Source organism: Protopterus annectens, chromosome 10.part0 (genome assembly GCF_019279795.1).
Source record: "Protopterus annectens isolate FY-2018-M chromosome 10.part0, PAN1.0, whole genome shotgun sequence".
NCBI lineage: Eukaryota > Metazoa > Chordata > Ceratodontiformes > Protopteridae > Protopterus > Protopterus annectens.
In genome coordinates this window covers 1,659,146,216-1,659,161,486 of record NC_056744.1, presented here as the reverse complement: position 1 = coordinate 1,659,161,486, position 15,271 = coordinate 1,659,146,216, and the positions used below count along the sequence as shown (strand labels likewise).

The 15,271-nt window shown below is 35.7% G+C and overlaps 1 protein-coding gene across 2 annotated transcripts in view; it reads right to left on the bottom strand.

The window, feature by feature from the left end:
* The window catches only part of LOC122813871 (putative zinc finger protein 66), a 172,994-nt gene extending 158,140 nt beyond the window's left edge, over window positions 1-14,854 (bottom strand). For both annotated transcript variants that reach the window (XM_044086411.1, XM_044086410.1), the window contains exon 1: window positions 14,513-14,854. In XM_044086411.1, coding sequence (XP_043942346.1) covers window positions 14,513-14,725 — 213 coding nt within the window. In that variant the 5' untranslated portion in view covers window positions 14,726-14,854. The remainder of the gene's footprint in view (window positions 1-14,512) is intronic.
* Between the last annotated feature and the right edge of the window lie 417 nt (window positions 14,855-15,271).

The following is a 15,271-nucleotide window of genomic DNA, read 5'->3' as shown; positions in this document are numbered from 1 at the left end:
AAAAAATGAGATATTGTACTCAGTGACAGGTCTGATGAATGCAGAATACAGTGGAACAATGAGTTCCTTGGACCTAGATGCCATTCCTTTGTTTATAAGTTGCACAGCATAGAATGGCTTCCTCACTACTGTAGACATTTGATGGTCATAGGCTACACTACTGTCTATATGTGTCCGTAATTACTGGTTCAACTCTAAGGAGTGTGTTGTCAATGTGATAGTTATCATGGAAGGATGATTTCCTGACGGATACCATCATGCATTTCTGACAGAAGTTGTTTGTCTGGGTCAGCCCTTCCTGGAGATCATTTGTGTAAGTGTGGGATTCAATGACAGCTCCCAATTTGCAATCATCAGCAAATGTAGTCAGACAGAGACCATTGACATTGGCCTTGACTTCAGAGAAGTGGCAAAAAGGAGTGGACCAAGGACAAATCCCTGAGGGACTCCACTTATGACTGACCTCTTTGTAGAGGTGGACTCCCCAATTCTAACTTCAAGGGTCCTGTCTGTGAGGCAGTTGGCTATCCACCAGGTGATATATGAGTTTGTACCTAACCTCTCAAGTTTGTCAACAGTGCCCAAGTTTGTGTCAAATGCCTTGGCCAGGTGTAGGTAGGCAGTGTGAACTATTTTGCCCTCATACATTGCTTTGGTGACATTCTCAAAAAAGTCTACCAGGTTGAGTAGACATGTCCTGCCCCTGACAAAACCAAACTGGGTTGGGTCCAGTGTGCGAAGGTTTACCTTATCATTATTGATCATTTCCATGATAATTATTTCCATGGCTTTACATATAACACTAGTGATATTTATGGGTCTGTAGTTTCCAGGGTCTGTAAATGGGCCACTTTTGTGCAGAGGGATGACTGTTGCTGTTCTCCATTCAAAAGGCACAAAGTCTGTTTGGAGGCTACAGCTAAATAGCAATTCCAGAGGGCCTGATAGGTCATGTTTCATCCTGGGATATTTGTTTGGCCCATTGATCCAGTGTTCTTAGCCTTAGAGAGTTGTGACACCAGATGCATGTGTGCTACCTGTTCAGCTTATGCACACACAGGTGTTTGACAAGATTAATGACGTGCATGTCATTCGTGACTGTAGGGATTGTGCCATAGTTACATAACATGCACACAAGGCAAGTACCCTGTACTGACCATACTGTCACATACAGGTATAGCAGTGTCCATCGTAACACTTCCTGCAGACATTACAGTACCAGGACAGTGTGTATGGTTACCCTCAGAGTCTGGATGTATCATAATAGTTGTCAAGTAAGTATGTGCAGGCTCATCTGTTATCACTCCACATCACATATTTTACATCAGAGACATGGGATTAGTGGTGATATTATTCTGATACTGTACATAATTGTGGTTGGCTCTTGTAATGTTTGCCATGACCCTTCACCTGTGGCCACCTTGCTGAAGACCTCTGCTGAGAGTGCACTCACATTCAGGTATATCAATTTGCACAGCTTCCCAATACAAACCATACCCAAATTGTATGCCAGATCCCTGATAGATGTCCACTGAATTATTCATGTAAGGATGCTTGTATCACACAGACATCCTTCCCATTATGTCACCTTGTGTGACAGTCACAGACAACACATTTTCACTGTACAGTCCATACTGTACCATATAGATATGTTCTTGGTGTTGCTGCTACAACCATCTTCCATTGACATGCCCTCCTCTGCTATACATGGGGGAGTTTCACCTGTACTCTTTCCCGGTGTTCATTCTTACAGTTCATGTGTGTGTCCCTATTCAATACACACACACTTCCCCTGGGTGATCATTTTACATGGCAGTCCCATGTCTGGTTACAGATCATTAACACAGCTACAGTACAGAATGCCAGGAATGGAATATCACAATACTCTACACTGTAGGTACTCTGTCCTGTTCTGTGTTTGGACCATATACATCCATACCTCTCAATGGTCCAGATATTCCCAGGATGTCCAGATGTTTTCCTTAACAAATATGTGGCCTCCTGCTACATCACTAGGACAATCTCTGGATTGATGTGACACAATATTGCACACATTTGAGTGCATACTTCTCAGCTGTCCTAATCTTTGCAGAATGCCCAGTTTTTCTCTCATGTTTGCGATCTTTTCCTTATACCATTTTTTCGTGGCAAATCACTGGCATGTCATTGCAGAGTGCAGTCAGAAACTGATGCCTGAAATTTGAGTTTCAAACTTCATGCTCTTCAGAAAGTTCATGCTAATGCACAACCTATATATTCTATCAACTTTCTAAGTTTGTCAGTGCAATACTAAACATCTGCCCCTATTTCTGGGCCTTTATCCTCCATTATTATGGTTTTGTCCACATTTGTCACAGGTTGTGAGTGTTACATTGTAACACATTTCTATGTGACATCAATGACATGTATGTCCCCACTGCTGGTTATTTGTCCTCTCATTATGTTGGCCTCTGTGCAGACATATTACACTAACACAATGACTGCTATTTGTAAAACCCCTGGTGATCATCATGGAACTGCCTGCAAATCCACACACCGTAGTTGCTCTTCCTTACATGAAATTGTTAACCATTTCTGCCGACAAGGTTTCACTATGCCTAAAGTCCTGGTAATCATTGCGACATTCGGCACAAATCTGCGCACAGTAGATGGTCTCCTTTACACGGAATTGCTATCTGTGTTCGCTTATGAGGTTTTGCACCTAGTAACACTATTCTAAGCTGTGAACCATTGCTTAGGCACACAGCACTTCATTAATATGCACTGAGCACTGCAGCACACCATCGTGCAAACATGTAAACTGCTTGTAGGCTCTGGGAGAAGCCTACAATGAGTTTACTGAATCCTGGGGCAAGTCTTTTAAAGTTCTAATACCATGACAGGAGTAAACCCCATTCCCAAGTCAGAGTATAATTAAAGTTGATGAAATAGTATTGTTTCCATCTTTGATGGTAGCCAAAAGTGATTTTCACAGCACCCACAATGTGCCCAGAGCTGACTCCATCTTTAATTCCTACAGAGTTGCATGCTTTAGCAGTCTTTTTCATTAGACCTGTTGCTCCTACTAGGACTACTACTAACACTGGAACTGTCTGGGTGTCTTTCTTCCACACTACTCTTTTCTGCCTGCAAACCCTGGTATTATGACTTTGTCTCTCTGCACACAAGATACTGTAATCACAAAGTATAGCAATTTCAATGATCAGTGCTAATTTTGTCTTTTTTTCCTAGACTACTACATCTGTTTTTCTTGCACCTATTTTTTTTTAACTGTTGGTAACAGGTGGACCCATGTGACATTAAGATAATTCTCTACAATACTTTGTGATTTGTGTTTGCAGAGCTTCTCAACTACAATACTATAGTGTTTGCACAATCCCTAATGCAACAAGTTTGCTATATTATGTATTTCAGTATACAGGCCATCTGCCCTGAATGTATCCCACTCAGTAACAAGATGTGCAATTATTTCCAGTTTTATTTTTATTTAATTTTTTTCTTAAGTGAACCTGCATTTATCTGTTTCTTTCACATGTTTAATGGACTTTGTTAACAGGCATGTCTGTAGTTTAGTATCCTGGTCCACCATTACTAACTTTTCTTCTTTTGGTTTCAATTTACCTTTCCTTAACCATTCACGTACTGTGATTTATATTAGTTCTGTGCAATAGTAAGAGTTGCATTTTTATCACCTGTTGGATTTTATCATCTTGCCATTTTTATATCCGTGTAACTTCAAGCACAGCTTTCATTTCACTATCCAAATTTTTTCAGGTAAACAGACAGAGAATTTTCATTAGAGCTCTCTCTTCCATGTTATTGTTCATGTCACATCAGCAGAGTAAAAGAAAATTTAGTGCATGAACTCAGAGGTCACACTGACAAACCTGAAGCTTGTTTTCTTTGTTACATCTTTCATCTAAAACATAATTTTAAATAACTCAAATTTATATTTTAAATAAATCTTTAAAATGTTTCTGTTCTTTGTTGTATTTAAATATTTAGTATTATTTTTCAAAATTAACTTTTTATGCAAAACTAAACAGAATATCTACTGTGTTTTATTTTATCTCCATTCTGTTATAATTATCTTTCTTAAGTATGGACTACAAGACTAAATTATCTGAATATCATTAATTTTTTTAATCACAGAAGGATGGCCACATTTTGCCAATATTCAACAAACCTATTACTTTCTAAATTATACCCACAGTGAAATGTCCATTTTTAATTCTATTGCAAGGTTTATAACATCAAATCTTGCACTGGATATTTTATAATCATTATCCAATTGGTCAAAACTGTCAATCCTACAATTTCTTTCTCCACCCATCTTCCAAATTTGTCTTGGATACAAGCCTCTGAGAAGGATTGTGTCAAAATGGAAAGGTATCTGATTTACCAATATATATATTTTTCATTAGATTACCTTTTATCCCCTGTACTTCATGCTTCTGACCTAAATTATATTATACAATAAATTTTACTTCTTACTGTAGACATTAATGGTTTAATAATTTTACCTCCTAATTTCTTATATAAAGCTATGTAAATTATAAACCTTTGATTTACTGTTGCAGAATATCAATAAGCGAATTTAATTTGCCAGTTTCAACAATTATTATTCCCTATACTCCTAACTCTATCTCATCCTTCTACCTAAATGTGACATTTCATGTTATTAAAAATCAGAAATATTTCTATGTATTTACTGTTAAAGTAATCACATTTAGATCTTCCTCCAATCTATCAATTTGACTTTGTAGTTTTGTCACTATAAGGGCTAATGTAACAATGTTATACAGATAACAGATTATTGGACATGTACTTCTATTAATCTTTAGGATATTTACCTTTTCATTATAACATCATTCCAAACCAGCATCAAGATATAACAACATGGTGCCAGCCAATATCCTTACCTTATGCCTTTTTTCATCTCTAGTCATTTAGAAAGTTGTCCTGTTTTACTGTTTCTTATTCAGGCAGTATTTCTTTCATACAACTGTCTCATCAAAGATGGTTTTCTGTATCTGTACTCTTTTTCATTTTCCCCTAAAACATTTCTATTTACTTTATCAAACGCAGCTTCTAGGTCCACAAAACAAGCTGTGATTTCATGCATAACATTGAGCTACTGGATTTTGAGAAACATATGTAAGTTGATATTTTACAAAGTCTACTTTATTAATTTCTTATTTTAGGTTTTGCATAATAATAGTGGCAAAAACTTTAAGTGAAGAGTGCAGTGATATTATGAAGTGGCATTTACTCAAATCTGATTTAATCCCTTTTTTATGGCTGGAAACAATTATGAGTAACTTCCATGAAGTGAGACCCAGTTTTATATTTCAAAATGTCCCAGTTTTCTGCTGATTGCTTATAAGACTCGTTATTAATCTGGCCCTGCCATTGGACTTCATCTTTCAGCATTAATGTACTTTTCCCAAATTTTATTACTGAATTTACTGAACAGTTCATGTTTCCATTGTTTATACATTTCCCCCGCTATTTTCTTTCCCTTTATTTGTAATATACAATTACATCATATTTTTTAACATTCTAGCAAACTTTTTTTACTCATACCAACAGACATCAGTATCCACTATATATTTTGCACCATTTTCCTTCCAGCCATTGAAAATAACTCAGATTTTTTTATTCTTTTTCTCTTAACCACATTATATTCTTTCTTTACTTGTCTAAAATAATACAGAACCTTTAACCTCTCTAAATTTCATCCAATTTCACATTAAAGTCCTTACATTCGTTTTCTTTATATTCTTTAATCCAACCATTTTAATGGGATCATATTATCATTACCTACTGATTCTGGTAATTTCCTCTTCATTTTAACTGTTACTTTACCATATCTGTATCCACAAATAATAGGCAAATGACCACTTTCAGTTCTACGTTCCACATGTAATCTAATTAAATAAATTTCAAACCAGTTATGATACAGTCTATTACACATTTATAATAAAACAGGATAAATCTGCATTTTCATCTTCTTTTATGTCTCCATCAAGCTTAATTTGCAAATTAAATTTTCTGCAAGTTCTGATAATTTCTCCCATCTTGCAACTGTTGTCTTTCGTTCTTTTCTAAATAATCCATAAATACACAACATTTACCTGTTCTTACATTACAATTTTCACTTCCACATACTGAATTTCTCTTAGAAAATTTATTAGAATACTTTCTTTTTCTCATAGAGCATCATCTACAGTTTTCTTATAAGGGACAAAGTAAAGCTTCCTCATTTTGTACTCTGTCACTATCACTATACAAAACCTGATGTGTATTATGTTTTGAATCACCTCCTTTAGCTTTTTAACAAAACTCATAAAGCTGCCTTTGGTTCTACCATGTTTTCTTTTGCCCTAACTTCATATACTTCATACCCATTAATAACCTCATTTATATCAAAATCCAGGTTTCCTGAACATGTAGAATTAAAAACTGCTTAATATATTCTCTGAAGTTTTTGTTTTTCACATTTTTTATTCTTGCCTTATTCCAATATAATATATTCAAACAACCTCATCAGAAAGTCAATTTTCTATGGTTATTTTCATACAAATTTCCTAAGTACATTCCAACCCCATCAAACATCTTAGTATTCTAACATATCGCATATAGCAATTTTGATCACACCACATACTTATTTCTGTAGTTACTACAGCTTGCTCAACCCACTTCTCTCTACACACACACACACACACACACACACACACACACACACACACACACACACACACACACACACGTGCATATGCATTCCTTCAGTGCATAAAGCAAAACAATTCTATAAAGATGGCAATGATAAATAACTGACAAAATTATAACAGCAATAAATTGAAAGCATTGACTTACACACCAATAGATGAGTTAGGCAAGCAAATTAGAAAATCTTTAGTTTAAGCTCTTCAGCAAGCTGAAAGCAAGAATAAAAATTGGAGATCATGGATCAGAGAGATGAATCTCTGCAACTGGGTTTGTTTGTGTCTTTCGGCTTTTCCCGGTTAAGGGTCGCCACAGCGGAACTCCAGTCCGCTAATGATTGGCAGTAGAGTTTTACGTGCTGGCTTGCGGGGCCTAACGCACAACCTTCAATGAAGGAACTCCCGTTCACGCATGTCGACACACAGAAGACGCTCTGAGAATCAAACGGGCAACGTCTAACTGTGAGGCGACAACGCTACCGCAGCACCACCGCTAAAAATAAAAAAAAAAAAGAAAGAAAAGAAGAAATGTCAGTCTATGGATGCCACATTAATTTTGGCATTCTAAAAAAAAGAACCACGATAAACAAAGAAAATAGTTAATTTCAGCCACACAAAGAATGCAAAGGAAACTGATTTTCCTAGAAAGTCATGAAAGTCCATAGAGCATTGAAGAAAAGAAAGAAAAACAGCAGTGAACAGTCAGAAATAAATTTTGCTCCCTTGATGGTATTTCTTGTCATATCTTCTCTTTGTTAAACAGGATCAATTTCTCACAGCTCATCTTTCTCTTGGACTCTCTATATGTATCAAATTTGAGCAGCTGTTTTTGTTAAGTCTCCTTTCTTTGGAAGAAAGAACAATTCTCTGGCACTATGCTACAATTCAAACCAGTGTTCTTATAACCATGTATAATCTGTAAATAGTATTTGTAAATGATGGCTTGCTTAAAAGCAGAAGTCATTCTACTGAACCAGCAGTAAGAAATGTGAAGTTCAGCAAGTCCAGAAATTAGTGCTAACACCACACGGACTCACATCACTCACACTGCTCAGTATCCATTTTATTCATACATTGTAACAAAATTGACTGACCATTCACTTCCCATTTTTATCTTCCACAACTCCTCCTCCAACTACCTTCGTTTGGTTACAATCTTGTAGTTCATGCCACAGCAATCTGCATATAATATGCAATCAAGTCATTGTGAATCCCTACTACTTTCACTGCATCCACTAGCTCATGTATCTTGCTAGGGCTTGTGGTCTATCTCAAAATAAAAACTGTTTATTACAATGGCTTATAATGTCAACAGAAGAGGGAAAAATGGAAAGAAACAGAGTGAGGCCTGGATACACAGACTTGGACAGAGTCAAAGGGGAGTCACTGTCACCATCATAATCATTTCACTGATCCTCCAACTCCAAATGGGACCACCCTCCAGACATAATAAATAAGAGATTCTCTGACAATTAGTCTCAGCAGCAGATGGTGGAGGAGCACTTCACTCCTCTACACATCACATCAGTGCAGATTTCTGAAAACATTGTTATTCTGACCATCTGACACTATACATGTGTGACAAGCATCACAATGTACTCTGGATAATCCCAGCCTGCATCACAGACTCTTCTGCTATAACAGATGTCCATCACAGAATAAAAAGGGAAACGATCCTATTTCCAAGTCTGCAGGCTAAAGAGAGGATCCTTCAGTCTTGATAGACAAAAATGTAACAAATAAAAAGGCAAGAATATTGGTGAATTACCCAAAAAGCCCATCAGAAATTCTGGGAAAATAAAGTCACGTAAGGACTATTTTTTCCAACTCAGCACCAACCATGGAAGCCCTCTCCTTTTCTTAAACACTTCAGCTTGCTTAGATATTAATTTTATTAAAAAATATTCATTCATAAACATTGCTTCCTAATATCATAGGATGCTGCTGGGTGACTTAACTCATTCCATCCACTACAGCACTTTCGCATGTGTACTGTTAACTCCCAGTGCGTGTGGCTTGAGCCTTTATATTAAATGAAGTCATCACCTTACAGTTCAAACAAATATTCATACCTCTGGAACCATAAGTGTAACTAGAAAACTGTAAATGGCAAACTATGCAGGATAAATTAATCTTAACATTAGTGACATTCATTGAGTTCAAAGCTTTAAAGTAGATTTTATAACCCCAAAAAATGGCAGTGATTATTCATTTTGTAATTTTCTATAAACAGCTTATGCTATATCTCAGTAAACATTCAGCCAAGACACATACTGCCAGCAGGATTTTCTTCATACAGCTGTGAGCTTTCATATGAGGCTATGCAGCTCCATGTTACCTGAATGTTGAGATATTTAGAGAAATATGAAAATTACAATACAAAGAAATAGTATATAAATAATATTCAATATCTCTTTAGCTACATTAGACAGAGGTCAAATATTAATACAGCTGTGGATGCTTTTAGATGAAATCTTCTGACACCTTGTATGTAGCATGGTTTTGGAATTGTTAATGCAAATATGAACAACCGATATTTGATGCCTAGAGCATTCAGTAGGAGGTAAATGTGGAATCGCCTGGAGGCACACTCGACAATAATGAGTTAAATGATGGAAAGAATCGAAGTGTTGCTAACTGTTTGGAGACTAACTTATTATACAATACTTTTGATATTGATAAATCAGGTGGATTATCAGTAGTGATTAAAACAACTTGCGACAGTTAAAGATGTTTTTTATGGATTAAAAAGATGAGTATTAATATTACCAACCCACAATGATGACTTTAATATTACAATTGGCCTGTTTCAAGAAGACCAAAGTTTTTTAGATAGTGTTGCTGAATGTTTTCAATCTTATTGGGTGGTGTCTGGAATGCAAACCTAGCATATATGCATATCATGAAAAAACGTGAGGTTGCTGCAAAATTTTTTTAATACAAGACAGTTCAACACATGGGCACAGAGTATGAGTTCCCTTAAAAAATATGCAAACAAGTCGCAAAGTTACATTATATTCTCAGACTTATTTTTCTTAAGACAATTTATTTAATTAGTGCAAATGCAAGGACAATGGCTTTTGTGTAATCATTTGACAGTTATTTCAGTTGGAAGCAGGACAAAAATAAAAAAAAACGTTATCCAATTGGTTTAAATCAGATGACTGCTGTCACAGTATAAATGTAACAATACATAACTACTGAGTGGATAACACCGAAGCAGCAACCTCTTTCAAATACAAATGGTATGAAATTTAAAGTGCCCACATATTGTCATATGGAGGACACTAAAGCATTAGACAATGTCTTAAGATTAAACTTCTAGAGCAGCAGATGGTGTTTTTTGTCAGAATTGTTTGCAATTAATTACGAAAAATACATTCACAACAGGCACCAGAAAACGCAGAAGTAACAATGACATAAAGCAGAGATAAGTGCTGGCATGAATGAATAATGTTTGAAGGGGGCTTCTAATATGATAAAGTATGTAACATGTTAGCCTTGCAATGTCAGGTTATACCAGACAGGTGACTCTGAAATGATATAATTCACAAGGTGCGTTAGGAAATAATCAAAAGGCCATCCATAACACAGTGATGGATTTTAAATAAATGCATAATAAGAAATGGTCTCAAGATATTCATGATGTGTGCACGTGGCTACAGGATACCTGTGGGCCTCAATCTCTCTATCCCCTCCAAGACAGTAAAGAGACTATTACATTGTTAGAGAAGAATAAACACAGGCCCAGGCAACTTTACTGCTAAATTATATTCAGCATTTAGACAAAATTGTTCCTTCCTTGTATTAATTAATGCAATATTTAACTACTACACAGAGAAAAATGCTAGAAATAATGGATTTGGGTAAGGTAATATTGGTCTGTACAAGTGATAACGTTGGAATGAAACCAGTATATTCCCATTCTATAGCAATACTGAACACTGACCGTCTGTCAAATAATAGTGAAAACTCTTAATAGGAAAGGGGCTGTTGACATAATGTTAAGGCCTTTACCTCATAGATACAAGATACAGAGCTCGAGTCTAACCTCCAATTATTGGCTAACCTTGTAATAGGCAATACAAGGCTCTCAGTCTGCAAAACTATTAACCTAAAATGCTTTAACAGCTATAACGTATATTGACAATATTTGTTCAATGTGAGTTAGGCGTAGCATGATCAACAGACGGTGCTAACAAATATTTGCATGCAAAACCTCATTTTACAGAGCAGAGACCAAATAATAATAGCAATATTGATAAAATTAAACCTCAAGCATATAAAAGTCTTTGATCACTTACAGAAGAGCTTCTTCTGCTAAGTTTTTGGAGTTTTACTCTTTGAACTACACCTTTATTACTGCAATCCAACATTTCTGTGGTGAAACATAAGCTCATATTAAAAAAGAACACAGTCTCAGAAAAGTTTAAAATCATGACAGGTGTTTGTTAACTATGCCTACTTTCAGCAACAATTGTGTTTGCTGTTAACTCTGTTATACAGAACTATGTACTGGTAATTAGAGGCATGTATTATTGATGATAATGCAATTATGAGGAGTGTGATATTAACAAAGAACAGCTTTTTACTAATGCATTCAGCATAGTTGGATATACAATTATCTATGACAAATCAGAAATACTGCAATGCCTTGCCTGCATACAAGCAACCTGTAATAATAGAAAAGTCATTCCAGTACTTCATTTTTCATACTCATAATATACTCTTCTACATACCATCAGATTTTATTACATTCTTTTAATACTTTGCTTGAGAAAAATGAAAATAAACAACATATGTATTAGGAGATGTGGTCATTACTGGGAAGAGTTAATATAGTTTAGATGATTATGTTGCCCTTGATTACATTCTGACTACAAAACTTAACACCTCCACAATATATGGTCTAATTAAATTGATTTGTGAATTTCTAAGGGGAGGCAGCTACCCAAAGGATTCCATGGCAGTGTCCAAGTCCCCCTTCTCCCAAGCAGGTTTTATCCATGCCAGATACTGAAAGCTACAAAACTGCAGCCCTCATCAATACAAAAGAACTATCAATACCTAGTTAAACCAATTTATAAAGGTATTAAAATTATTACTTCAACACAGATTATCTCATTACTACTTTAAAATTCAAGCATGTTCCTTAATTAAATACTACTTGTCATATATCAAGTCAATTTTACCTTTATTAATATATGTAAATATTCAATGAAAGCATACAATAACACCTTTTCTCTACACTTAGATGCATCATTCCACAGCTTCCCCAAATAATTTTGGCTGAACTCTGTGAGTGTGATACTCCTAGAGGGGAGCTTATTCTTATTTTGGTTCGTAAAACACAGGAAGTCTTTTCAATTGCTAACAAGGCCAATGGAAGATAAGACATTCTAGCTAAAAAGAAACATCTGTGACATACAAAATGTCTCACAAGATGCATTTTAATTCTACTTATCTTGGTAAAATAAAATGACAGATTGCTTTAAAATCCAAGAGGAAGAGAACATTAAATAACATTTGCAATATTCATGACTCTATTAGGAATGCATCAGTTCGGTACAAGTTTTTATACATAATTCATTGCTCTACCAGCTGATATTCTGTTTGATGCTTAAGTTATCCTGCAGCTTTAATACACGTTGACAGAACTGCCCTCAGAGATTGTTTTGTTTTTGTAAGGATACATGTAAAATGGATAACCACAACTGCACAATGAAATTTAAAATTTACCCCTACTGTATCAACTTTACCCATACTGCATTCTTGTTTAACAAAATTAGAAATATTCCCTTAAGATGCATGGAAGCAAAGTGTTTAGCTTCAGTTGGTAAATGTTTCATACTAGAGGACTGGAAAATTAATTAACTGCCTGAGTTATCCATGGACTCAGTGTACCTATATTTATTGCCAATGGGACTTTTATTAATTACTTTCTTTAATTTGATACAAGTTTATCCAAGGTACACTTACTGTTTTAGACACCCTGTTTTTTCATTCCCTTTGGAAATGTGCATTATAATAAGTTTTTAATGCGAAAAAATCCACTATATAAAGGAGGCCCCCTTCAACTAAGCTTCATCAATATCAACCTACTACAGTCCTTAAGCCCACTCAAAAATGATTAAAACATGTACATGGCATGAATTACTAAAACATCTTGCTACAGCAATACTTCTCAGACTGTCAAGCATGGCTTTTGTCCTGGTCATGGTATTAAAAACAGCATCTCATATCTTCTTGTATCAAGTTAAAGTACAACCTAATGACAACAGCTTATCATGTGCCATCGTTACAGACTTAACAAAAGTCCTCAACGTGTACAGATATAACCTCCATATATCTACATTTGCCCAACCCTAAACTGGTTCAAAAGCTACTTCAGCAACTGCATTCAGATTATGTACGCAGATTTCACTCTTCTGGCCTGTACAACTAGGTGTGCCCACTGCTTCTTTCCTTGGCTACTACTGTGTATCATATCTGTCACAAAAATACTCAAACTCTGTCATCCAGCTAAAGGCATACAATATGCAGATAACATCCATTTTTTACATTCAACAGTACTACCATAATAAAAATGCACACCATGATGCATACACCCAAGTTCAAAAGTGGATTTGCAACTCTTCCACCCTGGCCACCAAACCTCAATCCCAACTGAAAATAGTTGCCACCTTCAAACTGCTAGGTGTTCATCTTCACCTCAATACACATTTGACCACCACATTAACACAACTATATGCAAATTCAGTGTTAAATTTGTCTTCCCTTATTGTATCAAAAAATTCCTAATACCAATATCTACACTCAGGACTGTTACCAATATTCCACTGTTCATTAATCTACTAACCTAGACTCCTCCCTTTTGGTAAACATATGGGGACTCACCATGGAGCTCCTCTTTTGTATCTAACCAGTCCCTTATGACATACCACTGCTTAGCTCTAGTGACTAATAACTGGTATGAATTTGGAAAAAAAAAATCTTTACACAGCCTTTAGAGTATCCCATTCCACCCTGCACAAATCTGACAAATGTCCATCTTCTGGCTTCCTCAGAACTTGAAACTCTCTGCACCACAGTACTATAAGAACCACCATGGTCACTCACATTTCTATATCACCACTTCAAGGCATGGAACAACCTCCTGCTTCAGCACAAGATAAATATAAGTTCCTTTATAAACTTCTTAAGGAAACATCTTACCACACTGAGGCCTTTTAACTGTAAATGCTCTTCACCTTCCCAAGTGTAACCCATTCAAGTGTAGCTCACACTCCTCTATTCATGGTAACCTTAACCTTATTGTAGGTGCATTTCAGCTCAGAACAGTCTATGACACTATAGCAAATCAGTACTGATAACAGTCACTGCACACCTCCAAACATCACTGTCAATACCGGGAAATGTACCATTTTCCAAACAAGATTTCTCCAGTCTGTATATGCCTGACAACAAAGCTACATTTTTTTCTCAAAGATAATTTATTACTGACTGAAAAGTGTTATATATTGTTACGTCACTAAAAAAAATATTACAAAATCCAGTGTAGAACAGCATCACTGATTTCCATCTGTCTTTGGAACTTATTTTTGTCTATGTTTGTACTAATATACTGGAGCTTCTAGTTTTAAACCTCCATTGAGAATGAGCTCTAACTGGCCAACAAACTCAAGAAATAAAAAAAAAATCAATATCGCAGCTGTCACATTATTCCACTTTCTAAAAAAAAAAATAATAAATAAATAAAAAACAGAAATGAAAAACATGCTTACTGTTAGCAAACCAACAGGTTCCGGTTGTCTGATCTCCATGTTGCTGTGACTAATGCTGTTAATGGCCACAGCATCATTTTCAACTGATTTAACATTTTCTTCCATTATTTTCAGGCTGTCCTCTTCTTTAATCTTGTCCTCCAAGTTGCCATCGGAGTCTGTCACAAGGTAGGTAACGATCTCTTGTTTAATGCACTTGAGATTTCCTTCCATCCGTTTTAGAGTATTTGCTTCATCATTCTTCAGCTGCTGGATGAGTTGTTGTTCATTGTCTAGGAGAAACTGGTAACATTCTGCAAATTGTTGTTTAATGTATTTCTCCAAATTAAAAACATCTTCCTAGGAAACATAAGAATTAAGAAAAATAAGTAAAACAAATAGATGTGCACTGCAGCGTAACTCGTATTCATGCATTTCCTTTAAATAAATTAAATGAACAAATGGCAGCCATCCATTACATGGGAAAGGCATCCATCTGCAGCACTGGTGATCTGGGGTGCACTACACTCATACCTCTCAACTTTCTACTGCATGAAGCCTGGACAAAGCCAGAAATAATGAGGAGGCAAACACCAAAATCAAGATCAGACTTTAAATATTCTTCTTCTAAAACAATAATTTGCATTAGCGTGCACTTTCTTAATAACTTGAAAGCTGAACTTCAAATGCCTGTCATTTAGTGACTTCACTCCTCAATAATTTGTCAGAAAACTGCAAATTTGATGGGGAACAGACCAAAAATAGGAGGAAAATTTTGGC